The sequence below is a fragment of the Rhinolophus sinicus genome, linkage group LG10 (genome assembly GCF_036562045.2).
Source record: "Rhinolophus sinicus isolate RSC01 linkage group LG10, ASM3656204v1, whole genome shotgun sequence".
Classification (NCBI taxonomy): Eukaryota; Metazoa; Chordata; class Mammalia; order Chiroptera; family Rhinolophidae; genus Rhinolophus; species Rhinolophus sinicus.
Window position 1 is genome coordinate 71,252,586 of NC_133759.1, and position 24,353 is coordinate 71,276,938.

Genomic DNA, 24,353 nt, shown 5'->3' on the forward strand with positions numbered 1-24,353 from the left:
TAGAAATCCTCAAAATACTCTGAAAGACACTGTACTTCCTATAATTGCATGAAATAGGAACTTGATATACATTAAAAGAAAGGATAATCCCAAAAGGGTTGGAGACAAATATATGTCACATATTTTCATACATTTGTGTAGGGTTATACAAGGTTCATAAATTTAGGATTTACGTAAATATATTTTTTCCTCAGTGGTTGCATTGGATGGTTGATCATTGAGATTATTGGCAATGAGGTTGAGAGGTTCTAATTTACTAACCTGGCTTCAAAGCCCTTTCATTGGAGGTGGTGGAAATTGACAAGGGTATTGGAATGACCAGACTTTCCTATTCTCTAAAGAACCTCTGAATTAGATCACTCCCTGCAACCCTCCACTCCCCACCTTACATACTACAAAGTGTATTATGTATCAGGGAATGCTTCTAGCACTGTTTGATGGGACTGAATCCTGCTTAATAGTGTGCTATGTGAATCTCCTCACAACCTGTGTCAGGAAACACCAGAAAAACCTGGGATATTATCCATTTTAGGCAGTGTGGGATGCGTGGGAGACCCTTTATGACTTGAACAATGAGTGAGGTACACTGGGACCTTTGATGACCTTGTTGTGCTGACCCATTTTTTCTTCATAAGGAGCCTTTGATGATACATCATCTTGGAATTTTTTTTTAAGACCAATCCCTTTGGTCTTGCTGAAAGATGGACTCAGCATGTTTCACCCTAATAACTAACTAAAGTAAGTTGCTATATACTTCGTTGTATGCATTGAAGCAGCCAGTAGAATGGGTTAAAAGCTTTGGAGTAAGCAAGGCCTGAGGTTGAATCTTGGTTCTGGTACTTGATAACAGTGATCTAGAGCAAGTAACCAATGATCACTTCACAGGGTTGTTTAGATTTTTTAATGATAGAATGTATATAAAGTAGTATATAATTTGATAGCTTAAAAAATTTATTAATGCAGATGGGTATCAGTAATACGTAACTTATAAAGAGGTTATAACTTGTAAAGGTTTGTTTATACCTTTGTAAAAGTTTCTTTATATATATGATTTGCTTCTGTTAAAATTAATATGTACAGTTTAGACTTTTACACTGGAACTCTGCTGTGATAGATGACTGTTTTCTATGTGTGCAGTTAAGCATGTAGAATATCTGTGCTAGAATATACAATAGAATATTCTGGTTGCTCTTCAAAGCTAAGATTTTCTTAAAAACATGGTTTAAAAACCTTATTTGCAAAAGATAAGGTTTTGTTGGACATATGGAGAGTACTTGTGGAGAGATGAAGCTACTGGGTTAGGCAGTTTTTCTGGTGTTGGCAGTGGATTCTCAGAAATTGGGACATTTTCATTGTCTTCTGACCAAAGGTATTTATTTTCCAGGTAACTGACTTAGTAGAAATGGTTGAGGCTGCCATATGTAAAATTGTTACTGGTACAAGGATTCTGGGAGTGAATTTCTACCTTTGATTTCTACCTTTGATTTAATCACTTTGGAACTTTGAGCAAAATGTAGGTTGTAAACAACCTACAAACATGTACTGGGTTGTGAGCACTGAGATACCAAAGAATATAAATCAGGTCCTTGTCTCCAGTCAAAACACAAGCTGCCGAGAGCACCACAAGAGTTAGGAGCACCACAGTGCTCTACTACATGTCACAGAGATGCTAGTCATGGGATGTTCTCAACCTCCTTCTGATCACAGCACACTTTTAAATATTAGTCCTTTTGGTGGCACACTTAAATTAGAAAACTCAAAATGACACTAAAACAAGATAGCAGTACCACAAAGCAGACGGCACTATTGGGTTTTATCACTGTTTCACAATATCTCTAAATGTCTGTGTAGGAGGCCTTTCCACTTCGCTGCCTTTAAACTTTGTGTTGCTGTTGGAGCAGAACTGTACACTGACCACATTCTCTTATGTCCTCACAAGACTAAGATCTCTCATACTACAGCAAAAAGGGGAACTTCCTTTGGTGCCAGCTTGAATTTATGTCTTTAAGTGCAGCAAGCTGAGACGCACTTTATCTTGCAAAATGGCCCAGTCCACTCAGCTCAACATTCCTTCTGATAGATGTCCCTGAAAGGGTATTTGTAATCAGTTGTAGAACCAATAAATTTCACTCTTTGGGCAAAATTGGTTGGCATACCTGGGTGGCTCCAGGAACACGAGCGTGCTTTAGCCAACTGTTTGAGGACCTGATCTCTAACTGGAATAGTCAAGAGCTGGGAGTTGGGTGGAAACTGATGTAGTCAGGGACTGCATCTTAGAGATGGACCTTGAAGGATAGGTAAGACTTATATGGGTAGATGCAGAAATGACACTCTATTCCAGGTAAAGAGAATATTGTCATTTCATTCTGTAGCATAAAGAATTCTCACTTTCAATTTTCCAGTTCTCTTTTCAACTTCATTTCTTGAAGTATGGCAATTTATGTTTTTAACTTCACTTACTGAAATGAGGTACAATCTCCATGAAGAGTTCAATTTATCCAAAGTAGATGGCACAAGCCTCTATGGTGTTAGATCACTAAAATACAGTGCCCTCCTTTCACCTAACAAGGTATGAGATCAGGTCTCCCACATGCTATTGGGTGTATGCCCACAACAGTTCAACCCTGCCCTCCCAAATTTCTGGCTTTCCCTTTTATACTAAGGAATCCTTGTCAGAATCCACTGTAACACTTTTCAGTATTAACTGTACCTAACCTCTTCCCAGTATTTGGTACGGTCAGCCTTTCCCTCATTTATGCCCTTTTCCCTTGCTTTCTCTGACACCATACTCTTGGTTCTCCTCTCCTTCTGAGAATTTCCTTCTCAGGCTTGTCATGCAGGGTGACAGGCAGGGTCTCTTCTGGGGTCTCTAGTCCCGCTCCCCACATAAGAACGCAGGACATGGTGAGGCCAAAAAGGAACACCCACGGAGCCATAGATGGGGGAGCCACACCACTATACTCTCCCTGGCGGCTGGGTTGGAGACACAGGAAGCAGGAGCCACACTGTTCGCAACCCTCACTGTGCTGCTTGCAGGCTCAGCCACCATCTTCTCCCTAGCCCCCATTCGCTGCTAGCGTAGCCACAGCAGTTATATTAGTGGCCAATGGCTCACTGGTTACAGCTGACCGCCAACTAGTAACAGCTGCTGGCCATTTACTACCTGAGCCAGTACCTTTCCACATGAGGCCGAGAGCCTGGAAATTGCACTCCAGGCTCTGTCCCCACAAGGCTCTTGTCCCTTAAATATGTTCCTCAAGGCTCCTACTTTGGATCTCTTCTCTCTTCTCATTCTAACCACACACAATAGGAAGTGTATGGGGATTCTTATAACTGCAAAATGCATTTGAGATAAGCATACCCCTTAATGGATGCTCACTAGCTCTCAGACATTACTCTGCCTTAACTAAAATCAACACACAGGGACAAATAATGAAGAGAATTTTGTTAGGGAAACGTCCACCTTCCATATCTGCCCAGGAGGCAGGGCCCATAACAGGAAGAACCTTCTAAAGAGTCTCAATTGAAACTTCCCCCCACCCTGTGGTCTTCTGATTAAGAGGACACCCCCTTAAAAGATAAGCACCCCTAAACTTGTTTTTTGAGACATCCTCTTTATCCGACTCCATTTTTAGACAGAAACTCCAAGCGAGCTGGACTGTCCCCAGCACCAGGCCCGGCCTGGCACAGGGCGAGTTTTTGGGCTTGTCTTGTGTGTTGGCTCCCTCTGGGGTTGAGGTCCTGGGGTACGCTGAGGACCCACAGACAAAGTGCGAGGATACGACCCAGTTGAGCCGGAGAACAGGAAACCGGAACATGGCTAGTTCTGCCGATGGGTGCCGGACTCAGAATAACCTCGCCGGAAGGAGCAGACACAAGCCATGGGCTTAGGGTAGGGTCCAGCCAATTGTTCCCGGTTCCACTCAGGTTCTCCCGAAAACAACCGGAAGCGTTGCCTCGCTAGCACTGTATTGGGTCAGGCCTCAGTGACGTCATAAGGAGCACGCCCCTTTCAGGGAGGGGCGGGAGGGAGCGCGGCTCTGTGACGCAAGCGCGTTGGCGCGTTGTAGGTGGAGTTAGAGACCGCCTGGGGGTTGTAGGGAGAAGGCGCTGCCGCCATTTTGTTGGGTGTTTGTCGCAGCGGCTGGAGGGAGGAGAGGGCGGTTTGGCAACATTTCTCGCCCACAGGGCCTTTTGCTTTTGCAGAGGTAAGGTTTCGGGTGGGATATTCTGTGCTGGGCGGATTTCCAGTCTTTTAGGTCTCCAAGCCAGGTGTCGGAGAGAAGACTGGGTTCGGGGCCTTGGCGACTTGGGTTCCTTCGGGGCACAGCTCCGCTGGTGGCCTTTAAAACCTAAAGATGCGCAGGTGTCATGGTAGATTTAAAATCCTAGGGCAAAAAGACGGCGGTTCTGCCGCTGACTCTTCTCTGAGGGCCCTGGCCGCTCTCATCGCGGCCCCGGAGGCCCAGTCTCATCCCGCCGGCTAGAGCAAAGACTTGTCAGGAGACCCTTCGATAGCCGCCCCTCGGGTTTGTGTTGTCGAAGATCAAGGCCTGCCCTGGATGCCTGTTCCCGGCCACTTACAGCATTTGGGGCTTTTCCAGAGTCAAGCATTTGTACCTATCTGAGTGCGCCGAAGGCTCTGGCCAGGTGCCCTGGGGCGGGAAGGCGGAGATGGGGACCGGGCATCCGAGCAACTGCTAGTCTGCGTGTCCTTGTAGTAGTGGCATTTAGCTAGTGCTTGTAAGAGGTAGAAATACGGAGAGGTTCGCCCTTTATGTGACACTGTTCTTTTCCTAAGGTGGAGCATGCCACGGCTGCACCAGACCTGTATTTCTGACATTTTGCGTCGTATTATCATCTTTGATTACTCAGGTAGCCGTGATGTGCTTATCGGGTACTTAGGAACAGCCCTCCAAACTGGCTTGGCCAGCCATCTGGTCTTGCTTTGTAATTGACCTTGTATGATTGTACTCCATACACGCACACCCACAGGCTTGTGACCTGTTAAATGCATTTCTCCTGGAGCCATTTAATCATAACTTTAACCTTTTTAGATATTTTTAGTCCACATACAGAGGATAAATTTATCAGGTGTTACAGGGTATTAAAGGGCAATAAAGAATCAGATTTCTAATATGGGTATATACTACATATGGATCCATTGTGTCTAATGTTTTTATTGAAAGCTGTCTAGTTATTCTAACTCGAAGGATTCTTTATTTTAGAGGTAGTGTAATAATTCTAGCCAGTTTTTTTGTGTTTTCAAAGGAGCCTTATCTGGAAAATGTTTCAGAGGAGCCTTATCTGGAGAATGTGTGTCCAGTTTTCTTCTCTTTGCTTCCTGAGAAAATATTTAGTGGGGGAGGGAAAACTTCCTGACAGCCGAATTAAATTTAAAGTGGTGAACCTGATTAGAGAAATGAAAATCTTTGGCTCTCTCGAGATGCTTATTCGCTTTTGAATATTTGCATATCGATAACTTTGGTTATTTGAGAAGTCTGCCTTGTTTGAGGTTAGCTGGTTGTGGCAGACTGACAAGGAAAAAAATACGTAAAACTAAAACAGACACGTTTTGCAAGAACTGCATAATAATGGATGGTCATAATAACAACTCTTAGTCATCAGATACTGTAATTTTGCTTTTTGTTTAAGAATGCTTAACCAGGCTATTTTAAAGAGTTTATGATGTGGTTAAAATACAATTGTGGTAATTGAAGGGTCAGAAGAATTTCATTAGAAATATAATTTTTTATGCCTCTTTTGATGACCTTTTGCCTCAAGTTAATTTGTAGTATCATTCATTCGTTTCCCATACTGCAGTGACTATCAAACCAGAATGCTCACTTATTAATATCTAGTGAAAACCTAACAAGGTTTTAGGATTTTTGTTTGACCTGACCAATGCTGTCTCTTCTTTTTTTTTTTCCTTTTTAAGCAAGCTAAAAGAGAAGAGAAGCTACTTTTTCAGAAGATGTTTTGATGGGCATAGAATTAGAATCAACAAGAGAAGTGAGTTAAAAGATGTGACCATTTGGTGGCATCAGGCTCTGATGGCATGATACATACATTTTCTTAGGGAATACCTCCCAGGAGAATTGCAGCTGCCTTATTTCAAAGTCTGTTTTTAATCCATTTGAAATTATTTAAATTTTTTACTTGAATTTGTTCATTTGTTTACTTGATACTAAGTCATTTGGGCAAGCTGAAGGTTAACTAAACTTGTTTTGCTGCATTTTACCTTTTTTCAACTCGTTGCTGAGTTGTGAGACTCCCCCTGTTCAGCACATTTTAGATGTCACTGTTACAAACTTAACTGCTTTGAAATGAGTTAAGGTGGGGAGAGGCAGATAGGGATTATGTTGTTTGAGCACAGATACTGAGACTGGAAAGAACCTATGCATTAGAGGTTATAGTTACAGATGGAGTCAGGGAATCGTCATCATCTTTGTCTGATTTCTCTGTGACCACATCCATCTTTATAGGTTGGTTTCTTCAGTGTCACCCCAGATCTACAACAAGACTTAAAAAAATAAAAACACAGAATAACTGCAGGATTATCTGAAAATAAACTTGTTTGATAGAGAAAATGAGTTCATAAAATAATCTTATTGCCCATCAGATTCTTTGTTGAGGTCTGTGTTCTGTTCACCTTTCCCCCGCCACCGCCCCCCCCCCCCCCAAGCTTGGGGTCATTTTGAGATGTAGAGAAAGGAAGTCTGGCATGTTTGAGAAAAAGTAGCTTCATTAATGGCTCTATACTTTTTAACAGTCATCTGTATTTAGTGTCCCTAAGTGTTTCTCTGAGTTCAGTTATTTGTATTAGTATTTTGCCAAAGCTGCGTGACATTTGTGATAGTATTTCCCTTTAGATTAGCTCACATTTTAAAGTTAATGTTTTTTAAGGAAATGATAACAAAAACTTAATTAGGAGATTGGTAATAATTTACCATAAAAAGAAGGTGATGATACAAATAAAACCAAAAAACATTATTACTGTCTGGCTAGATATTGTTGTCTACTGAAGGCGCTAAGCCTGAACCCTGGCTCTGTTTTTATTTTTTAAATGTTGGTTAGCAAGTGTTAGTTGAAGATAAGCACCAAAGTGAGAATTTATCCAGAAGAATTGAAAGAAAATGCATTAAGGTCTCACAGTGTTATTCATCATTTAGTATTAGATCTATTCACCACTTTAAAATCTTCTGACATACCAGTGGAATAGTGCCCCATGCCTTGGGGGACGTTACCTACGAAAGATTTTAGAATCTGTATGACCCTGTGTGCTGGATGTTTATATTTAAATGTGTATAATACTTTATTTACTAAACCATGTAAACACCTCTACAACTCACTTTTTGTTTCCGTTAACAGATGCGGCATTCCAGAAGAACTCACTGCCCTCATTGGGATGGTAGAGAAAGCTGGGGACATGAAAGCTACAGTGGAAGTCACAAACGAAAGAGGAGATCCCACAGTAGTACGCAGGAGAACAGACATTGTAAACCACATCACCAGTTTAAAGAATCTGATTGGTAAATTACTTGAACTAGTAGCATTTTAACACTAGCAGTTTTAATGATTAATCATTAGCTTATGTAGTTTTCATCTGTTAAATTATTTTATAATTCTGAATATTTTATAAATATTCAGAAATCATTTAAAGGCTAGACACTATATAGTTGCTGAGGCTACAGCTGTGAATAAAAGAGTTCCTGCCCTATATCTATGCCTGTTTGGGCGTGGTGGGAACACTTAAGTCCCAGCTGCTGGCAATGTAGTTGGGGAGATGAGACAAAAAGTTAATAGTGATGCTAGGACACTCAGTGCCTTAAACTTGTTTGTAGGAGGGAGATATGTATGTTAGGATGCTCCTTTAGTGTTCCACGAATGAGAGATAATAAAGGGCAGGGAGAGTAACTCCAGCTGAGGAAAACAGCAGGTACTATTGGGGAGTGTTTAAGTGCATTGGGGATTGGTCCCTTACTATGTACTACAGGTTATTTTTGTAGATAAGGCCAGTGAACATGCTTGGGATTTTTAGAAGCTTGGTTTTAAAAACCATTCCTTTGCATAGACAATAGCCAGTAATTTAGGATAGGGCCTCAATAAAAGTTTCCAATAACATGTCCTGTTTTATTATATTCTTACTGGTATAAAATTTGGAGGTGATACATTCATTTAGAGTTAAAGGCATTTTAAACTTCCTAAATGTGATTGAAGAAAGGCTAGATGAGTAGAGTTTCTTTCATTCTGTCTTCCATTAATTTTCTTTTCTCATTTGTTTTATTGGTTCTATGTTTTCTCCCTGTTTTGTGCAGATGTTCCATTGGGACTGTTTACCAGGTTGGTTTCTAAATTAGCCAGCTGGGGTTACTTTAAAAAACAGTATGTAATTTTTTTCCTTCTCCATCCTAAAACAGACTTGTTCTGCAGAACAGTGAGCTTGTTGGTGGTCAGCACAGACTAATCATTCTTCATCACACACTGTTATAGGGTTTATGACAGGATTTCAATGACCTGAGCTAATCACTGTCCTATAGAAAAGCATCTGTACCCTATTATTAATAAATACAAAATACTCTGTAAGGCTTAACATTATAGTGCTAATCCCTCATGAGTTTATTATACGTTGTATATGTAGAAAGGAAGTGATCTGAGTGATAAAACAGTTCGTTCATGTTCATAATTAATTACATAAACATGGTACTAAGTCGGGTTTACCACCACCAGGCCAATAGCTTCCTTGACAAATTTGCACCAGAGATGTTTGGTGGTAATTGCTCTCTATAATCTGGAATATTATAGTAGTCTTTTTAAAGATTAAAAACTTTAGAAGTGTTTTTCATAAAATTGGAAAATGCATAAAAGTATAAAGAAGGTAACTTTGATAGGATGCTAGTCCCCCATTTGGATGTAAAATTATTTCTGGTTATTCTTAAAAATGTCTTTATATACAAATCTTTGCCCCTGGTTATTTTCTGAAAATAGATTCTAAGAAGGGGCATTTTCAAGTTAAAGGGTATAAAGTCTTGTTACATATTAGCATCTTTCTAGTAAGTTTGTACCAGGTTACTCCTACAACATCCCCTTTGCCCCTCACCAGTCTTGGCTATTTTGAAATGCCAAGGATAGAGTTTTGTTTTAATTTGAATTTTTAAATTTCTAGTGAATTTGTCCACTGTGATATTTATTGACTACTTAAACATTTTTGTATTCTCAGCCTGTTTTTGCTATTAAAGTGTATTCTTACTGATTTGTCAGAGCTTTTATTGTGTATCAGTTATTTTACCTTTTTTGTTTGTTGCAAAGGGTCTTTCTGATTTGTCTTGGCTGTAGCCAGTGAATTGGTATTCCCCTCCTACAGGCTTAATCAGTTTTGCATAGTATATTAGGAAGACTGATATGGCTGTATACATCTTTTATGTATTGTAAAAATCCGTAAATATCTTCCTATGACATAGACTATCAAGTCTTAAACCAATGATTCTCAAACTTCAGTGTGAATAGAATCACCTCGGAGATATGTTTAAAAATGCACCTTATAAGATATAGATTGAGTCTAACCTGGAGCCCAGAGATGTTCGTGTTGAATACTTCCATGTTTTGATATTGCTGATAAACCACCCTTTGAGAAACACTGTTTTAAAGTCCTTAGCCTGGCATGCAAGATTTTGGATGATCTGTTCCCAGCTTATTTATTTGCATATGTTCCCCTATGTGAAAATTGCCCTTGCTGCAATTGTCTACTGTTTCCTAATACGTACACAACAAACCCATCTCTAAGCCATTTTGGCTAAACGTGCTTTATAAATAGAAAATGGTAATATGCCATTGTTCTTCCATGGCATTTTTTCTACTTTCCACTTTGTCCAAATCCTGAAGATTCAACTGTGTTTTTTTTTCATGAAGTCTTCCCTGACCATTTTCAGAAGTTTGAGTGCTTTTCCTTCTATGGCCCTGAGCACTCATATGTAACCTTTCAGCATTTCCTGCATTGTTGAGTTGTATTTTTGTGTCCATTTTTTGTTGGCAGGGATTTTGCCATACATAATTTACAGGACCTGCGGAAGTAACAATGAATGTCCGTAGACTCAGTCTTCGCTATTTTTTGGGACTATAGTGGAAAATTCACCGGACATTCAGTGAATATTCTTAGAAATTAAATCTTTTCATCTTGTTCACCCTGTCCGTGGCCTTTTATAATTCTATATACTTTGTTTATGTAATATCTAAGCCTTTGTTACAGATTGAAGAGATCCTCCTCTTTGTAGTTTATCCTCATGGTTTTCACCCCATGTTTGTTATTCTATTGATGTTTATGGATTATCAGCAGCTCTAATTTCATGCACTATTCCAGTTAGAGATTATTCATATTTTTTTCTGACAGAAATATTTTGGAATTTTATGGCAAGGATGCTTTACAGAATTAAACAAAATGCCTTTAAGAGTATGGTAATTTCCAGCTTGATCTCTCCCTGACAGGTCCAAGCCAACTAATCAGATCTTTGATCTAGACCCACAGTCTTACCTTAATAATCCTGATTTGTTTCTTCAATGGATAGAACTAAGACTGACACTGGGGAAGGGGAAAGGGGGTTCCTGCATCTCAGCCTGGGTTTGATGCCAGCTCTGTTGAGTAGCAGTTTTAGAGATGTTTCTCTTTATATCTGCCTAAGCCAGCCCCCTGGGAAAAAGAATGACAGCATATTCTGGGGGAAAGAGAGGGGTTGGTGAGGACAATCTAGTCAACATCTGTCACTCCATTGCTTGTCAGGATTATTTTAGCTGATTTGTCTGACTGGGCAGGTGTCCCCTCTCTCCCTCAGTGCTCCATGTGCATCCCTTTTGAAGCTTCGCACTCTGTTGAAGAGGACACTCAACCCAGGTAGAGAGGGGGGCGGGAAACTGGGCCAATTGAAAGTATGTCCTTTTCTTTCCATCAGGTCAAGGCTACTTAACTGGGATCCATTGACTTCCTGAGGTCCATGATCTCTGAAATTCCTTGCCAAGTTTTGTTTATGCGTTGGTGCATTTCTTGGGGGAGAGGGTCCGTTTCTTTCATCAGATTTTTCGAAGGGATCTGTAGATTCAAAAGTTAAGCACTGTGGCACTAAATGTAGACTTCTGTATGTTGCAAGCAAGTATAACAGGAAATCAGAAACGCAAAGGGAAGTAGGGTGGTGGGTCTCATAATCCTAGGCAAGCAATTACAAGATCCCTTTCTCATTTGAGGGAGATTTATTTTAGATGTCTTTGGCACCTGAAGCAACCTTCAAAAGCTATTCTGTATTTTTTCAAAGAAACAACCGGAAGCTAGAAGAGGAGATGGGAGAGGTGATGTGTGTGATAAAATTGACCCATATAATCAGAATTAGAATCTGCTCTACAACCCTTGCAAATCTTTTTCCTTCTAGGGAATCAGTCACTTGTAAGATGAAAGGGCTGGAGTACATTTAAGATTCCTTCTAGAAAGAATACACCACCTTTCATGAAAGAATTCTCTGTGTGCCTGGGATATCTAAAATTCACTTAGATTAAAAGAGAAAGGAATCCTGTTTTGCCTGCCTGTAATTGTGTGTGGCTCTGTGAGTAAAGAAAGCTTAGTTGCAGATGCATATATTGTAAGACATGATTTTCAGAAGAGCAGTTTTGTGAATTTTTGGTTTTAATTTTCTCCGGAAGGCAAAGGAATGCTTAAGTAAACACTGAACGCAATTGAATGATTTGGCTCAAGCTTTGTTCCTTGAAGTGAGGTGCTTGACAGCAATCTATATAATAAACACGAACCCATTTGCTTATTGGTTAAAGTAAAATTCTTAAGTTTTATGATAAGTATAAATTCTAATTCATCAATTTGAATTTTTTTCTTTTATTGTGTTAGCTGTTTAAACCAGGAATTCTTGAGAATATTTTGTTTAAACCACATTATTCTAACGGTGAAGAGAATAATTTCAAGTCTGTTAATGTGTTTGCAGTCATTATTTAGAAGCAAGGTCCTTAAATGAGAGAGAGTATCGGGACCGGAGATACGTTGATGAATACAGAAATGATTACTGCGAAAGATACATTCCTAGACATTATCACAGAGACGTTGAAAGCCATTACCGAATCCACTGCAGTAAATCTTCAGTCCGAAGCAGGAAAAGCAGTCCTAAAAGGAAGCGTAATAGACACTGTGCAAGTCATCAGTCACATTCGGTATGATTGATTTTGTTTTTATTTTGTGTGGCTACTTATTTGTGTGTAAAACTCTTAATGAGCCCTTAAGTTTGGAAAACATATATAAAATACTATTTGTGTATATTGTCTATTACTTGAATCCTTAAAGGAAACTTCCAGATTCTCATAGCTAATCTGTATTTATTAGCAAGCCCACATTTACTCATTATCTGCAGACCACATCGTAAGTTTCTTGATTTTAATAATTAAAAATATTCTATTTTTATGTTTTGTAATACAATCTTATGAAAAGATGAAGCACCCATCTTTTCTTTGATTTTAAACTTTTTTTTAAAAAAAAACTGTAAAAGAAACCCCTTTCCTGATTTTTAGAAACAAGTATAGATAGTTGCCCTGGTGGATACTTAAATATCCTGTATACAGCATAGTCCCATAGCATAGTGCATTATTGTCTGCAGCTAGTTCTTCTGAAGTTCTGAAAATGGGTGCTGAATGGGAAATGCATTTAAAAAAAAAGAAAACTGCCCTTTTTTTTAATACTTAGACCTGTTTGATCAGTAAACTTTGAATTATTGTTTTCCTCCCCAAATTTTCTTCAGTAATACTAGCTTTGAACTGATTGAACTTTGAAATCAACTATTATTTTTCGCTTTTATTTTAATCATGTATATTTTTAAAAATTGCTAAACAAACAATTTCAAATAATCTTGGACATTTTTCTGACAAACTAGACATCTCAATTCACAGCATATGCTATTTTATAGCAAGAGATTAATAAATCATGACATTGCATTCTTTAACTTTCAGACTTCAATTAAATCAGTATTTTAAAGAGACAATTGTGTTGTTTTTTTTCTATTGCCACTTTAAGTATCTTATCTGAAAATCTGTTCCTTGCCATGTTTTTCTTCTGTAACATAAACTGTGCCCTGTGAATTTCTGGGGACTGAATTTGAAATTGCTCCTGCCAACTGTTCGTGGCCTGGTGCTTATCTGAATGCCTGAATATCTCCCCGCTGAATGAATTGCGTATTCTGCCCTGAATTCACTCTGATATATTGATTGGCTGGACGATCTTGGTGCTGCCCACTTGCCGTTCCAGAAGAGCCACCGAAGGAAAAGATCCAGGAGTATAGAGGATGATGAGGAGGGTCACCTGATCTGTCAAAGTGGAGACGTTCTAAGAGCAAGATGTATAGAATATTTTTCAACACTTTTTAAACTTTGCAGACAGAATAATCTGAAAGAATAGTTTGTCAGCGGGGGGCTAAAGAACTCTTCATTGCTTTTTTGTTTTGTTTTTTTGTGGGTTTGTTGTTTTTTGTATTCCTTCTTTTCTGTAGAATTTAAATATTTCTAAAGTTCCAAAATTATTAGTGGAATTTGAGATTAGAGCAAGAAAGATAGCTCTATCTAACTGTCGTTGTAGCAGCTGAAAATAAAATAATTTGAGTGCTGAAACTGTAGTTATGTTTTGATAGAGATCATTTGAAAATATTCCACACTTAAGCATTCATTGTTTGAATAACTAGATAATTTGTGCTCAGGTACTTACACTTCTTTCTCCCCCCTCACTTTAGATGAAATCGTGGACACTTTGGGTGAAGGGGCCTTTGGCAAAGTTGTAGAGTGCATTGATCATGGCATGTAAGTTTGATTTTTTTCATTTATGAATATTTTGATATTTTTGGTGACAAAGAATCAATGATGATGAAATGGTATTTTAAGTGGTAGCCACATGTTTTTCTGGGAAGTATAAATATTCAAAATTTCTTGGACTGTGTACGTGATTTATTTACCATGAGAGTGGGCCCTAGAAAAACACACTGTTCCCCAATAAAAAATTTTAAAAAATGCATACGTGTATCCATAGATAAATATATCTTAGTGGTTTTGCATAAAGCGTTTTCATTTTCTCTTTTTATAGGTAGCACTGAGAAAACTTAGTCATATAATTAAATAGATAAGACTAGAAGGAATTGTGTCACAGCAATTTTATAACAGTTCTGTTAAGTCTTGAGACATGCCAAAGATTACAGGGATATTATCATCAAAATAATTTGTAATGATTTGTCAGCCAACAACCTCATTGGGGCTTTGTTGAAAGCAATAAATTGGAAACCAGCAGACTTGGAAAAAGGTCTACCCAGCCACTAGAAAGACTTGTTTGACTCAAAGATTTTTTACATCCTAAGGCACATATTTTGATGTGCTAATTAGTGGCATGTGGGGGTTTTCCTTTCTTCTGTAAAGTGGTAGGGCCACAGTGAAAAAAAGAGGCTTGAATGCTGGCTCATATTCCAAATGATCAGATTTAGAAAAGAGGACAAAAGGAAGCTGAAAATTTGGAAATCCATTTCCTCACACTGCTGTACTTAGGAAGTATTACAGATGCCCCAATCTAAAGCTCACTGCACTCCACTTTAGCTGTTTCTACCTGTTTGCATCTGTGAATTTGCTAAGCATTGTCTTGACTTCATGACTTAACTGGTGGTGTCTCTTTCGCCTGAATGGTCCCCTTTTCTCCCAGATCGGACAGACTGATAGCTATCTTTCAGGGCTCAGTTGTGTGTCACCTATTCTCTGAAGAAGTCTGAGTTCCTCTAACCCCCAGTGGTTTGGCTCTCCCTCTTCTACTCTGTTGTACCTCATACCAAACACTTCTGACCTGCTGAGAAGTTGTGCCTGTCTTTTTCCGTTGGATTGTGAGGCATGTAAGGACAAGCCCTGTCTTCATCACTGATACGTAGGCACGGTCTGGCACAGAATGGGTCTAACCTGGTGAATGAGCAAATGCTTTTAACAGTAGTGTATTCTATTTGAGATTTATATTTTTATTTTTTTAACTTGTATAAAACCGAGATAAATTTAAAATTCTGGAACCAAACACTAAAATTCATAAGTATTAAGGGAATCCTCACTCCATATAAAGTGTATATTGTCAGAAAGTTTTGAAAAGATGTTATATGGAATCTGGTATAATATACCCTAAAAAATTATTTTAAAAAATAGCACAGAGAATTGATAATAAGGTTATGCTTTAGAAGATACGTCTTCATGCTCCTGTACATTTACAACTTTCATCTTCATTTTGTTTTTAAGGGATGGCATGCATGTAGCAGTGAAAATTGTAAAAAATGTAGGTCGATACCGTGAAGCAGCTCGTTCAGAAATCCAAGTATTGGAGCATTTAAATACTACTGATCCCAATAGCGTCTTGTAAGTATAAACTTGGACTATGATCTGTTGTATTACATGAAATCAGAATTCTGTGAACTGAATTATTTTTATTTTGATCTATTTTAGCCGATGTGTCCAGATGCTAGAATGGTTTGATCATCATGGTCATGTTTGTATTGTGTTTGAACTGCTGGGACTTAGTACCTATGATTTCATTAAAGAAAACAGCTTTTTGCCATTTCAGATTGACCACATCAGGCAGATGGCATATCAGATCTGCCAGTCAATAAATTGTGAGTATACTTGAGAAATCTTTAAACACCAGAAAATTGAAGTTTTTGTTATACAAGTGACATATCAAAACATTGCCACTAAAAATACATAGTATAGTTAAAGATGACCCCTATATCCACTACTAATTCTTCCTTCCCCAGTTAAAATTTGCCAGTGAAACTAATAATGTGTTTTTGTTCTCTTATAGTTTTGCATCATAATAAATTAACCCATACAGATCTGAAGCCTGAAAATATTTTATTTGTGAAGTCTGACTATGTAGTCAAATATAATTCTAAAATGGTAAGTTAAAGACTTGTTTTAATTTTGGTGGTTTTCTTTAAAATTAATTTAGCTTGGAGATCCTTGGAATGCGGAATTTCATTTCTGAGGCTCATTTTATCCTGATGTTTAACCAAAAAAGGGTAATCTTTCTTTGCCTTACTCATGGGTTATATTGAATCAAGAAGATACTTCACATGCAAGCTTTTTGGATAGTGCTGTAAAATATATCTTTATTGATCTTCATGTTTACTCAACTGTATCTCGCTAGAAACGTGATGAACGCACACTGAAAAACACAGATATCAAAGTTGTTGACTTTGGAAGTGCAACATACGATGATGAGCATCATAGCACATTGGTATCGACACGGCATTACAGAGCTCCAGAGGTCATTTTGGGTCAGTAGACACCAGACTTCCTGATAACTGTAATTGAAGAAGAGCTTTGGGGGAGGGGGAGGGTGTGATTTTTCTTAGTGTGCAGATAATGCTAGTTTCATACAAATCTGGATATTACTATAAATATTTTTCCTGAGTGGGAAAAATGTGATATCACCTGTAAAAATAGTTCAGGAGGTGGTTGTTTTTGAACAACTTAATCTTACGTGATTCTAAGAGAACAAACTGCTGGCTAAGTACATCACAGTAATGTGATTCTGCAGTGATATGGGTGTCTGGGTATCTATTTTCATGTAATTATAGAAGCATGGTGCTAGTAAAAATGCTAAAGATTTGGTTAGCAGACATCTAAATATAGGGTGGGTGGAGGTCAAGAGGAAAAGAAAGAAGGGCTAGTCTAAGAAGAGAGCTTCTTTGATTACCCTTGACATGAGAAAGGCTGGAGAAGAAAATGAGTTGAGGTGCAGAGTTTTAAAATGAGGGAATTCAGTAAGGGATCATACACTAAAATTTAAAAGTTAGAGACCAGGTCATTTTCTCATGACCAGGTCATGGGAAATCAGAGATGGATTTGGGGGCTTGGAGACAGTGGGAAAAGTTCAGATCAGCTGCTATGGAGAGATAGTTAAATGGAATAAGCCCATTGGCCAAAAATAAGGTCCAACTGAGGTGGGATAGTAAAACATTTTTATGAAATCAGTTTCCAATTTTTACATTTTTTGGTCCAACAGGACTTGGTAGTTCAGAATAGGAATGTGAAAGCAAATTAATGATGTTTACTTACAGCAGAGGATTGGTCAAGGGGTAAGGAATAGAGTGCTGGTCAGTAGAACTTCCCACAATGATGGAAATGTTTTATGTTAGCACCATCCATTGTGGTAGCCATTAGCCACATCTGGGCTACTGTGTACTTGCATTGTGGCTAATGTGACTGAGGAACTGAATTTTTAATTTTATATTCATTTAAATTTCAGATTTAAATTTATATAATGTGGCTTGTAACTACCATATTGGACTGCACACATTTAGAGCTTATCTTTGAAATGGATGATAATAGGTTTTTGGCTTAGTGTGGTGTGAAAGGAGCTGCTGTCTTACAGTAGTTTACAAAGAATATTCATGGTTGAGGATTGAAGGTTACTTTGAGGATAAAAGAAAGGAGTGTAGGAAAAGATTGTGGACAGAGGAATTTTCAGATTAAAAGGAGAAAAACCCCTGGGTTTTATCAATTTAAAACTCAGGTTTCCCCCGCATTTTGACCTGGGGGAATACAACACAAAACAATTGGCATTTTTTTCTTTATTATTGATACTTAAAACAGTGGTGTGTCTTAGAGTTAATGGCCTCTTAGATTGGGTAAAATATAGTTCTTAGTAATAATGAAGTTCAAGTGTGGCCAGGCTAGGGATAGTTGGTGTTAAATTTGAAGTTGGGTTATTGGCCTTGAGGGCAAGAAATCAGGGAGGTTAGGAGGGTTCTTTGTGTGTCTGGAATGGTAATCCTGAGGGTTAAGGCAGAATTGGATAGGAGAGGAAGATTGCATTCAGGTGCTGAGCTTGAGGGCTGTTGGTCTCAGGTCTGAGGTGTGGTAATAATCAGATAAAGTTGGGAGAGGTGGGTGCAACTGAATGATACAGAATTCCAAAGAGTATGAGAAGTGATTCATCAGAGTGGGAAGATTCAGAATGGAGTGCTGCAGGCTACTGTCCCCTGGGGAACAGCTGGATTGGGACACAGGAGTGGCGGGAGAAGAAAACTTTTGTCTTAGGTCCAAGCTCTGTCATTTGCAGATTTTGTGTGTGTATGTAAGTGGAAACCGTGCTCCGTTATCCAGTTGTTCAAATGGTAAGCACTGTGAGGGTTTCCCAAAGTGACTAAATCACAGTCAAGGCTCTTGAATATATTGTTTCTTCCTTTATTTTTAAATTCAGTGATGTTACTGAAAGTAATTGAAGTATCTTTTAAAGTAGGTTTTATTTATACATTATTGTTTTATTATATATTTTATCTTTGAAAGATTAAAATAGCTGTATGTTTCAGTCGTTTTCTTTTCTTTTCCAATTATGTACAGGCTTAAAAAGGCTAGGTGTCTCACTCCTTCCAGAGTAGTGTTGCCATGGATATTCTGAAGGAGAAAGTGTGTATGATCATGTGTAGACGGCCTGCATATATAGAATCCTCTCTGTATGAGCTTTAAATGGCTCTGTAATTTTGGTTATATGTGAAACTGCTTAATATCCATTATGATTCTTATATAATTTATATAAGACTGTAATTTAATGGAAGTAAATTCAAGCATCCAGCTGATAATTGATAAGGGGTTATTTACAGTCTGAGGATACTTGTCAACCTATATTTGCATTAATAAAATGTAAACTCTCCTGGAACAATCATGAACTGGTATAACAGTGCTCCCATTGCACATGTAGTTCAGAGACTATGGAATATTTCCACAAATTGCTAGTTATACTTGGGAAATACTTGTTAGTCCCTCTTATTTTACATAAAATGTCCCCTCTCCAGGTCAAAGGATTGTAATTTGGTGTAAAGATATGGAGGACTGTGAGAACATAATAATGTTTGACATAAAACTAAAAATGTAAACCCTGAATTTACTGTCATTCTCCCAAATGAGCTATGTAAAGAGAGCACTCACATAGAGAAGGATTTAGTATATTGGCAGTTAAAAATTGTTGTGTAATAAAGTGTTTGTTTTTGTTTTTAGCTTTAGGTTGGTCTCAGCCTTGTGATGTTTGGAGCATAGGTTGCATTCTTATTGAATATTACCTTGGTTTCACAGTCTTTCAGGTATGTATTTAGTAAATGTCATTTACTTAAATGCTAACGGCATGTAAAATTTGTCTTCTGTGTTGCAAAGTTGCTGTAATTCATAAGATTAAAACTTACATAGGCAAAATGGTTCATTATCGTCTAAAACCATAGTTGAATGAAATACTACTCTTAGTGAATGGTCATAGTTCATTTTACATGTGACTGGAGTTTTTAACACATGGTTCATACTGTCTCATGTTTCCATTTTTTGTTAATGGAATTTCTTCATGAATTTAAATTAGTGTTTCTGAGGCCAGTTTTAATTCAGTTCGGTTATATTGACTCAGTATGGCCATGAACAAGTAAGTCACTTACCCCTTTTTATAAAAGAATTCAGGAACAGTAAGTTGTGTTTTATTCTAGTTATTAAGCACCTGTGACACCTAGGCACATTTCTAGGTTCTAAGTATTAATATATAAAAATGAAAAGACAACATATCCTCAAGGAAGTCATGCAAAAGATAGACTTGGGAAAACTGTTACAGTGTAATGTATTTGCCGTAATGGGTCAATGTAGAAAGTGTAGTGGGAACCCAGGAAAGGTGACCAGTTAGATTTCCTTAGAGAAGGTAGGGAGTGTAACCAGTGCTAGGAGAAAGAGGAGGAGTTTATCAGAAAGCTAGAGTGTGATGGCCATGCCAAGAGAAGAAACAGTATCTATAAAAGGGTGCAGGTGTAAAGGAACATACTCTTAACAGGGAAGAATAACGTAAACAGGAAAATGACGACAGTAGGCAGATTGATTGCTTCATAATGTACCTGTTAGCCATAGAAAGGTATTTGTTTTCTCTTAAAGGGTCCCTTTTATGAAAAGCTTCTTTGGGTCTACACTTTTGCCCTCATAATTTTCATCTGAAATCTAAGTCTTGAAAACTAGGTGGTACAATCGTTGAAGAACTTCAGGGGAGTTGTGGTGTGATCAAGGTGTTGTGTTTAGTGGTTGTGAGGCAGGGTTGGGAGATTCTGGCTCATAGTGTCAGGGTTGGTGTGACGTTACAGCAGTATAATGGGTGCGGTGGGAGCTACAATGACTGCAGACTCCCTTGGGTGGCTATTGCAGAATGTATGTGTTCACTGCTTGTGGGGCCACTCAGCAGGCTTGGGCTTCTGTCTAATCTTCAAAAAGCCAGTTCAAAGTACTCTGAGTTTATTGAAAGTTTGATACCTAGAACCGTGGTTATCGGTCAGTTCTAGGAGAGCATGGTGTCTGGTTTTATACTAGTTAGCTGCAGGGTCAAGAAAACGTTGAACAGAATGCATACTTTCTTCGTAATGAATTGTGATTATAGGTCACTCTGAGGTCTTAAGTGAAGTGTAGATTAACATTAGTTTGAGATGTGGTTTATATTTGGATTTCATCCTCCAAAAAACTCTTTGGCTAAGGAAATTAAACTTGGGCTAGTATTTATTCCTGTGTTGAATTAAATACTTAATGTTTTGAAAGCAATATGCTAGGCAAAATAGTTGATAGATTTTTAAAAGCATTGTACACAGCATCTGCGCTCCAGAACAAGGGTTGGCAAACTATATCCTGCTTGATGCCTGAAAAGACTGCAACAAAGACCATTTGTGACCAGCGAAGCCTGAAATATTTATTCTCTGGACCTTTACAGAAAAAGCTTGCCAACTTCTGCTCTCGGAGCATACCATTTTAGCTTTGTGACAGTTTTCTCTATTCTGCGTTAGCCAGAGCTGAGACTGTATAGTTTAAGAATGAGCTTTAACTTGGGTTTGTAGCTCAGCTTTCTTCATTTATGAGCTGTGTGACCTTGTGCTAGTATCTTAAGCTCTTTGCAACTCATGTTCCCACATAACTAGCTCAGGATTGTGAGAATTATTGGGACTATTTTTATTGCCTAGGATTAGTGTTTATATGTTGCTATTCATTAGATAATGCAGGTTAATTTTGGTTAAGCAACTGATTAAATGAAACAGTATTTCTGGTACTCTTCCCCAGTCATTTCTCAGTTAAACAGTGCAAAAAAATACAAATAAAAAAGGAAACTTCATTTTTTACATTAAACAAATTATACATCTGTGCTATATAGCACCTTACTGACCCATTTCAGAAAGACTAATTTTATGTTACTGGGTTTGCACCAGATAATACAACTTATTTAGTATTGTTCCTCTTTGAAATGGAACGTAATGTAAACTGTGTAGTCCTTTTATGTCAGTTTTCCATTATTGTGTATGTTGGGAAATGAAAAACACTAAATTTCTTTTTCTGCTTTTTTCAGACTCATGATAGTAAAGAGCACCTGGCAATGATGGAACGAATATTAGGACCCATACCAATGCACATGATTCAGAAAACAAGGTATGCCTCAAGATTAAGAGGAAAACCCTTTGTTGCAATCTTATATTCAAACTACAGAAAAACCCAACTTTGTTGTTACTGCTTATCCCAAGGATTGCAGATTTTGAAGTTTTTCCATAAAAGTCAAGTGTTTTAAAAAGTAATGCGATATTTACCTGTGATCTAGTAAACAAAGTGGTGGTTTTTACACTGAAGTTAACCATTGCATAAATGTTTTCCTACTTCAATGTAAAAATAATCCATAGAGTAATAGAAAGGTTGGTTTTGGAGTCATATCAATCTAAGTTTCAATTCCATACTGTTGCTAAACCAGCTCTGTGTCCTTGGACAAAGCACTAGAGTAGTTTTCAAACATAACTGCACCTCAGAAGTCACCCAGGTTGTTGTTTTTTTGATTTCCAGCCCCATTCCAGCTCTAAGGAAATGAGAATTTATAGGAATGGATCCAGGAACCTCTGTTTTTAAAGCTGGCATTGATCCCCGTATGGTATTTGGAAAGAATTTAGGTAGATTATTAAAACCTCGGACAATGCAAGATTAAGGAAGAAATTTTGCTGAGATTTAAAAAAATTGTATACATACACATGCTTAGGTTTCCACTGCCCCAGTGCATAGGGTAAATGTGTGGATCTTTTATTATTTTTACTAATCTAGACTTCTTTTTTCTATAGAAAACGCAAGTATTTTCATCATAACCAGCTAGATTGGGATGAACATAGTTCTGCTGGTAGATATGTTAGAAGACGCTGCAAACCGTTAAAGGTAAAAGAAAAAAAGATTTAAAGGTTTAAAAAACGTTTTAACTATTTTTAAATATCTTTCGTAAATACAAACATTTTTCCCCTCAGGAATTTATGCTTTGTCATGATGAAGAACATGAGAAACTGTTTGACCTGGTGCGAAGAATGTTAGAATATGATCCAGTGAAAAGAATTACCTTAGACGAAGCATTGCAGCATCCTTTCTTTGACTTATTAAAAAAGAAGTGAACTGGAAATCAGTAGTCTTACTGTATACTTCTCTAGAAGAGATTGCTTAAGACTGTGTCAGTCAACTCTATAAACATTCTAGTATTTTTGTAAACATTAAATTATTTTGTACAGTTAAGTGTAAATCCTGTATGTTTTGTATCAATAGCATAATTATCTTGTTAAGCAAGTATGGTCTTGATAATGAATGAAATATAAAAGTTAATTTTTCTTTTTGAGATTAATTACCATTTTTAAAGAACTTTGGAACATCCTTTGTGTCCAGTGATAAATGTGACTGATCTTGTCTTTTGTACATAAAGGTTGAATCTTTGAAGTGATTTTTTTTTTTTTTTTTTTTGAGTAAAAGGAAATCTTGACTACTTTATTCTTAATGAATATTCTTTATATACCTCAAATTCAGAACTTTTCTTAACTTTAAGTTTTTTTCTGTAATTATTGAACAGTAATGAGTATTATTAACTCTGTAGGCAGGTATTGGAAACCAGAACCCTTAATAAGAAATGTTTACTATTGGCATTTCATTAAATTGTTAAGTATGTGTTCCGTCTCAGCGGGTAATGTCAGTAAGAAGCAGCGTTCATGGGAAGCCATCCAGTTTGTCATGACAGGTTTCGTAAAACCACATACACACTTCATTTCAGATTAAAGTACCTTAACTAGAAAGCTTGCAAAGTCCTATTTTCTAAGAGCTATTGAGTGAGTCACAAACAGAGAAACACATTCTGGTGAAGTTCTAGTTTTTAATGCCAAATCTTGAGTTTTGAAAATGTCTCACATCTGTTTCCTATAAATAAGTACTTAAACTGTAGCCTATGAGAATTAAGGTTATTGTTAAGCAATTTATATTTGTGGTAATCTTTACTGGAGAAAAAGAATGATTTGATTGGAAAACACTTTGGGAAGAAACTTCTACAGGAATTTCCAGAGCCTAATTGATTGTTCAACATGATGAACTTTTTGTTTGCCTGTAGGATTTTTTCTGTTAATCTGTTTTCACATTAAAAACTACGTGGTAAATGATAATTTATTAAAACAAAAACAAAAAACCAACCTTTTGGTACTGTTTAGTCTGCCAGCTAGAAATATTTTTGTTGTAGAATTCATAATTATTGAGCTACAGATTGTTTTATCTTTTTGTTAAAAATGTCCCCATTTCGTAAGAGCATTACACAGAGATTTGAGTTTTATCTGTTTGTGTATTTTAAACATAAAATGCATGGAATTTTCTTGTATAACAAATAGTGAAACCAGGCTGGGCTCCCTACATTATTCACAGGCGGCATTTTCCAATACAGTAAGGCTATGTCCTAAAGTTGATTGGGAATTTAAGAAAGCTGAAATAAATTTTACCACAGGATCACTGCATAAATTATGCTTAGGCCTCTGATGCTGTTTACGTAAAATGAATGTGTCTTCTGAGTAGTTACACTGTATTATATGTGGTAAGTTTTTTTAAAGGAGTATTTGATGTAAAGAAAATGTTTTTCTTGAACATTTTTCCAGTGTTGCTACAGAGATTAAGATGTCTGCCACCCTTTATCTTCCCCTCCATTTCTGTCCTTCCAGTGCCCTTATTCTCAGCCTCCTGTCCCTTCCCTACAAGCACTTCAAGTTCCAAATTAATGTTTACTTTCTCCATAAGAAACTCAGAGTAGCTGATCTCAAAATTTAGAAAGAAAGAAAAATATCCATATTATTTCTTACTAAGGAGTTAATGATTGCTAACCCCCCTTTCCCTTCTGAAAAGTATTTGCATTTCTTCAAAAAGGGGATTTACTAATTTTTAGGCCTGATTCATGGAATTTTAGGAATTAAAACGAATTTTGATAGATTAAGCAGGGTAGAAGAAGTGTTCAGTGGTCAGGGTGGTACCTGGGATCGTTTGATGAGTGT

At 37.5% G+C, this 24,353-nt stretch overlaps 1 protein-coding gene across 10 annotated transcripts; it reads left to right on the forward strand.

Moving 5' to 3' along the window:
- The first annotated feature begins 635 nt into the window (after positions 1–635).
- On the forward strand, positions 636–23,510 carry CLK4 (CDC like kinase 4). 10 transcript variants are annotated; one of them, XM_074313369.1, is made up of 15 exons: positions 4,104–4,208; positions 5,939–6,012; positions 7,372–7,532; positions 8,319–8,343; positions 11,976–12,198; positions 13,283–13,373; positions 13,761–13,827; positions 15,283–15,399; positions 15,487–15,653; positions 15,842–15,936; positions 16,187–16,316; positions 19,042–19,124; positions 21,389–21,468; positions 22,140–22,230; positions 22,317–23,510. In XM_074313369.1, exons 3-15 carry the CDS (start codon positions 7,409–7,411, stop codon positions 22,455–22,457), a joined length of 1,434 nt encoding a protein of 477 aa, XP_074169470.1. In that variant the 5' UTR covers positions 4,104–4,208; positions 5,939–6,012; positions 7,372–7,408; the 3' UTR covers positions 22,458–23,510. The 10 variants fall into 10 exon arrangements, with proteins under 10 accessions (XP_019569270.1, XP_019569267.1, XP_019569268.1 ...); XM_019713711.2 differs by lacking the exons at positions 4,104–4,208; positions 5,939–6,012 and adding an exon at positions 636–738; XM_019713709.2 differs by lacking the exon at positions 5,939–6,012 and having other exon boundaries at positions 4,071–4,208.
- The last annotated feature ends 843 nt before the right edge of the window (positions 23,511–24,353 follow it).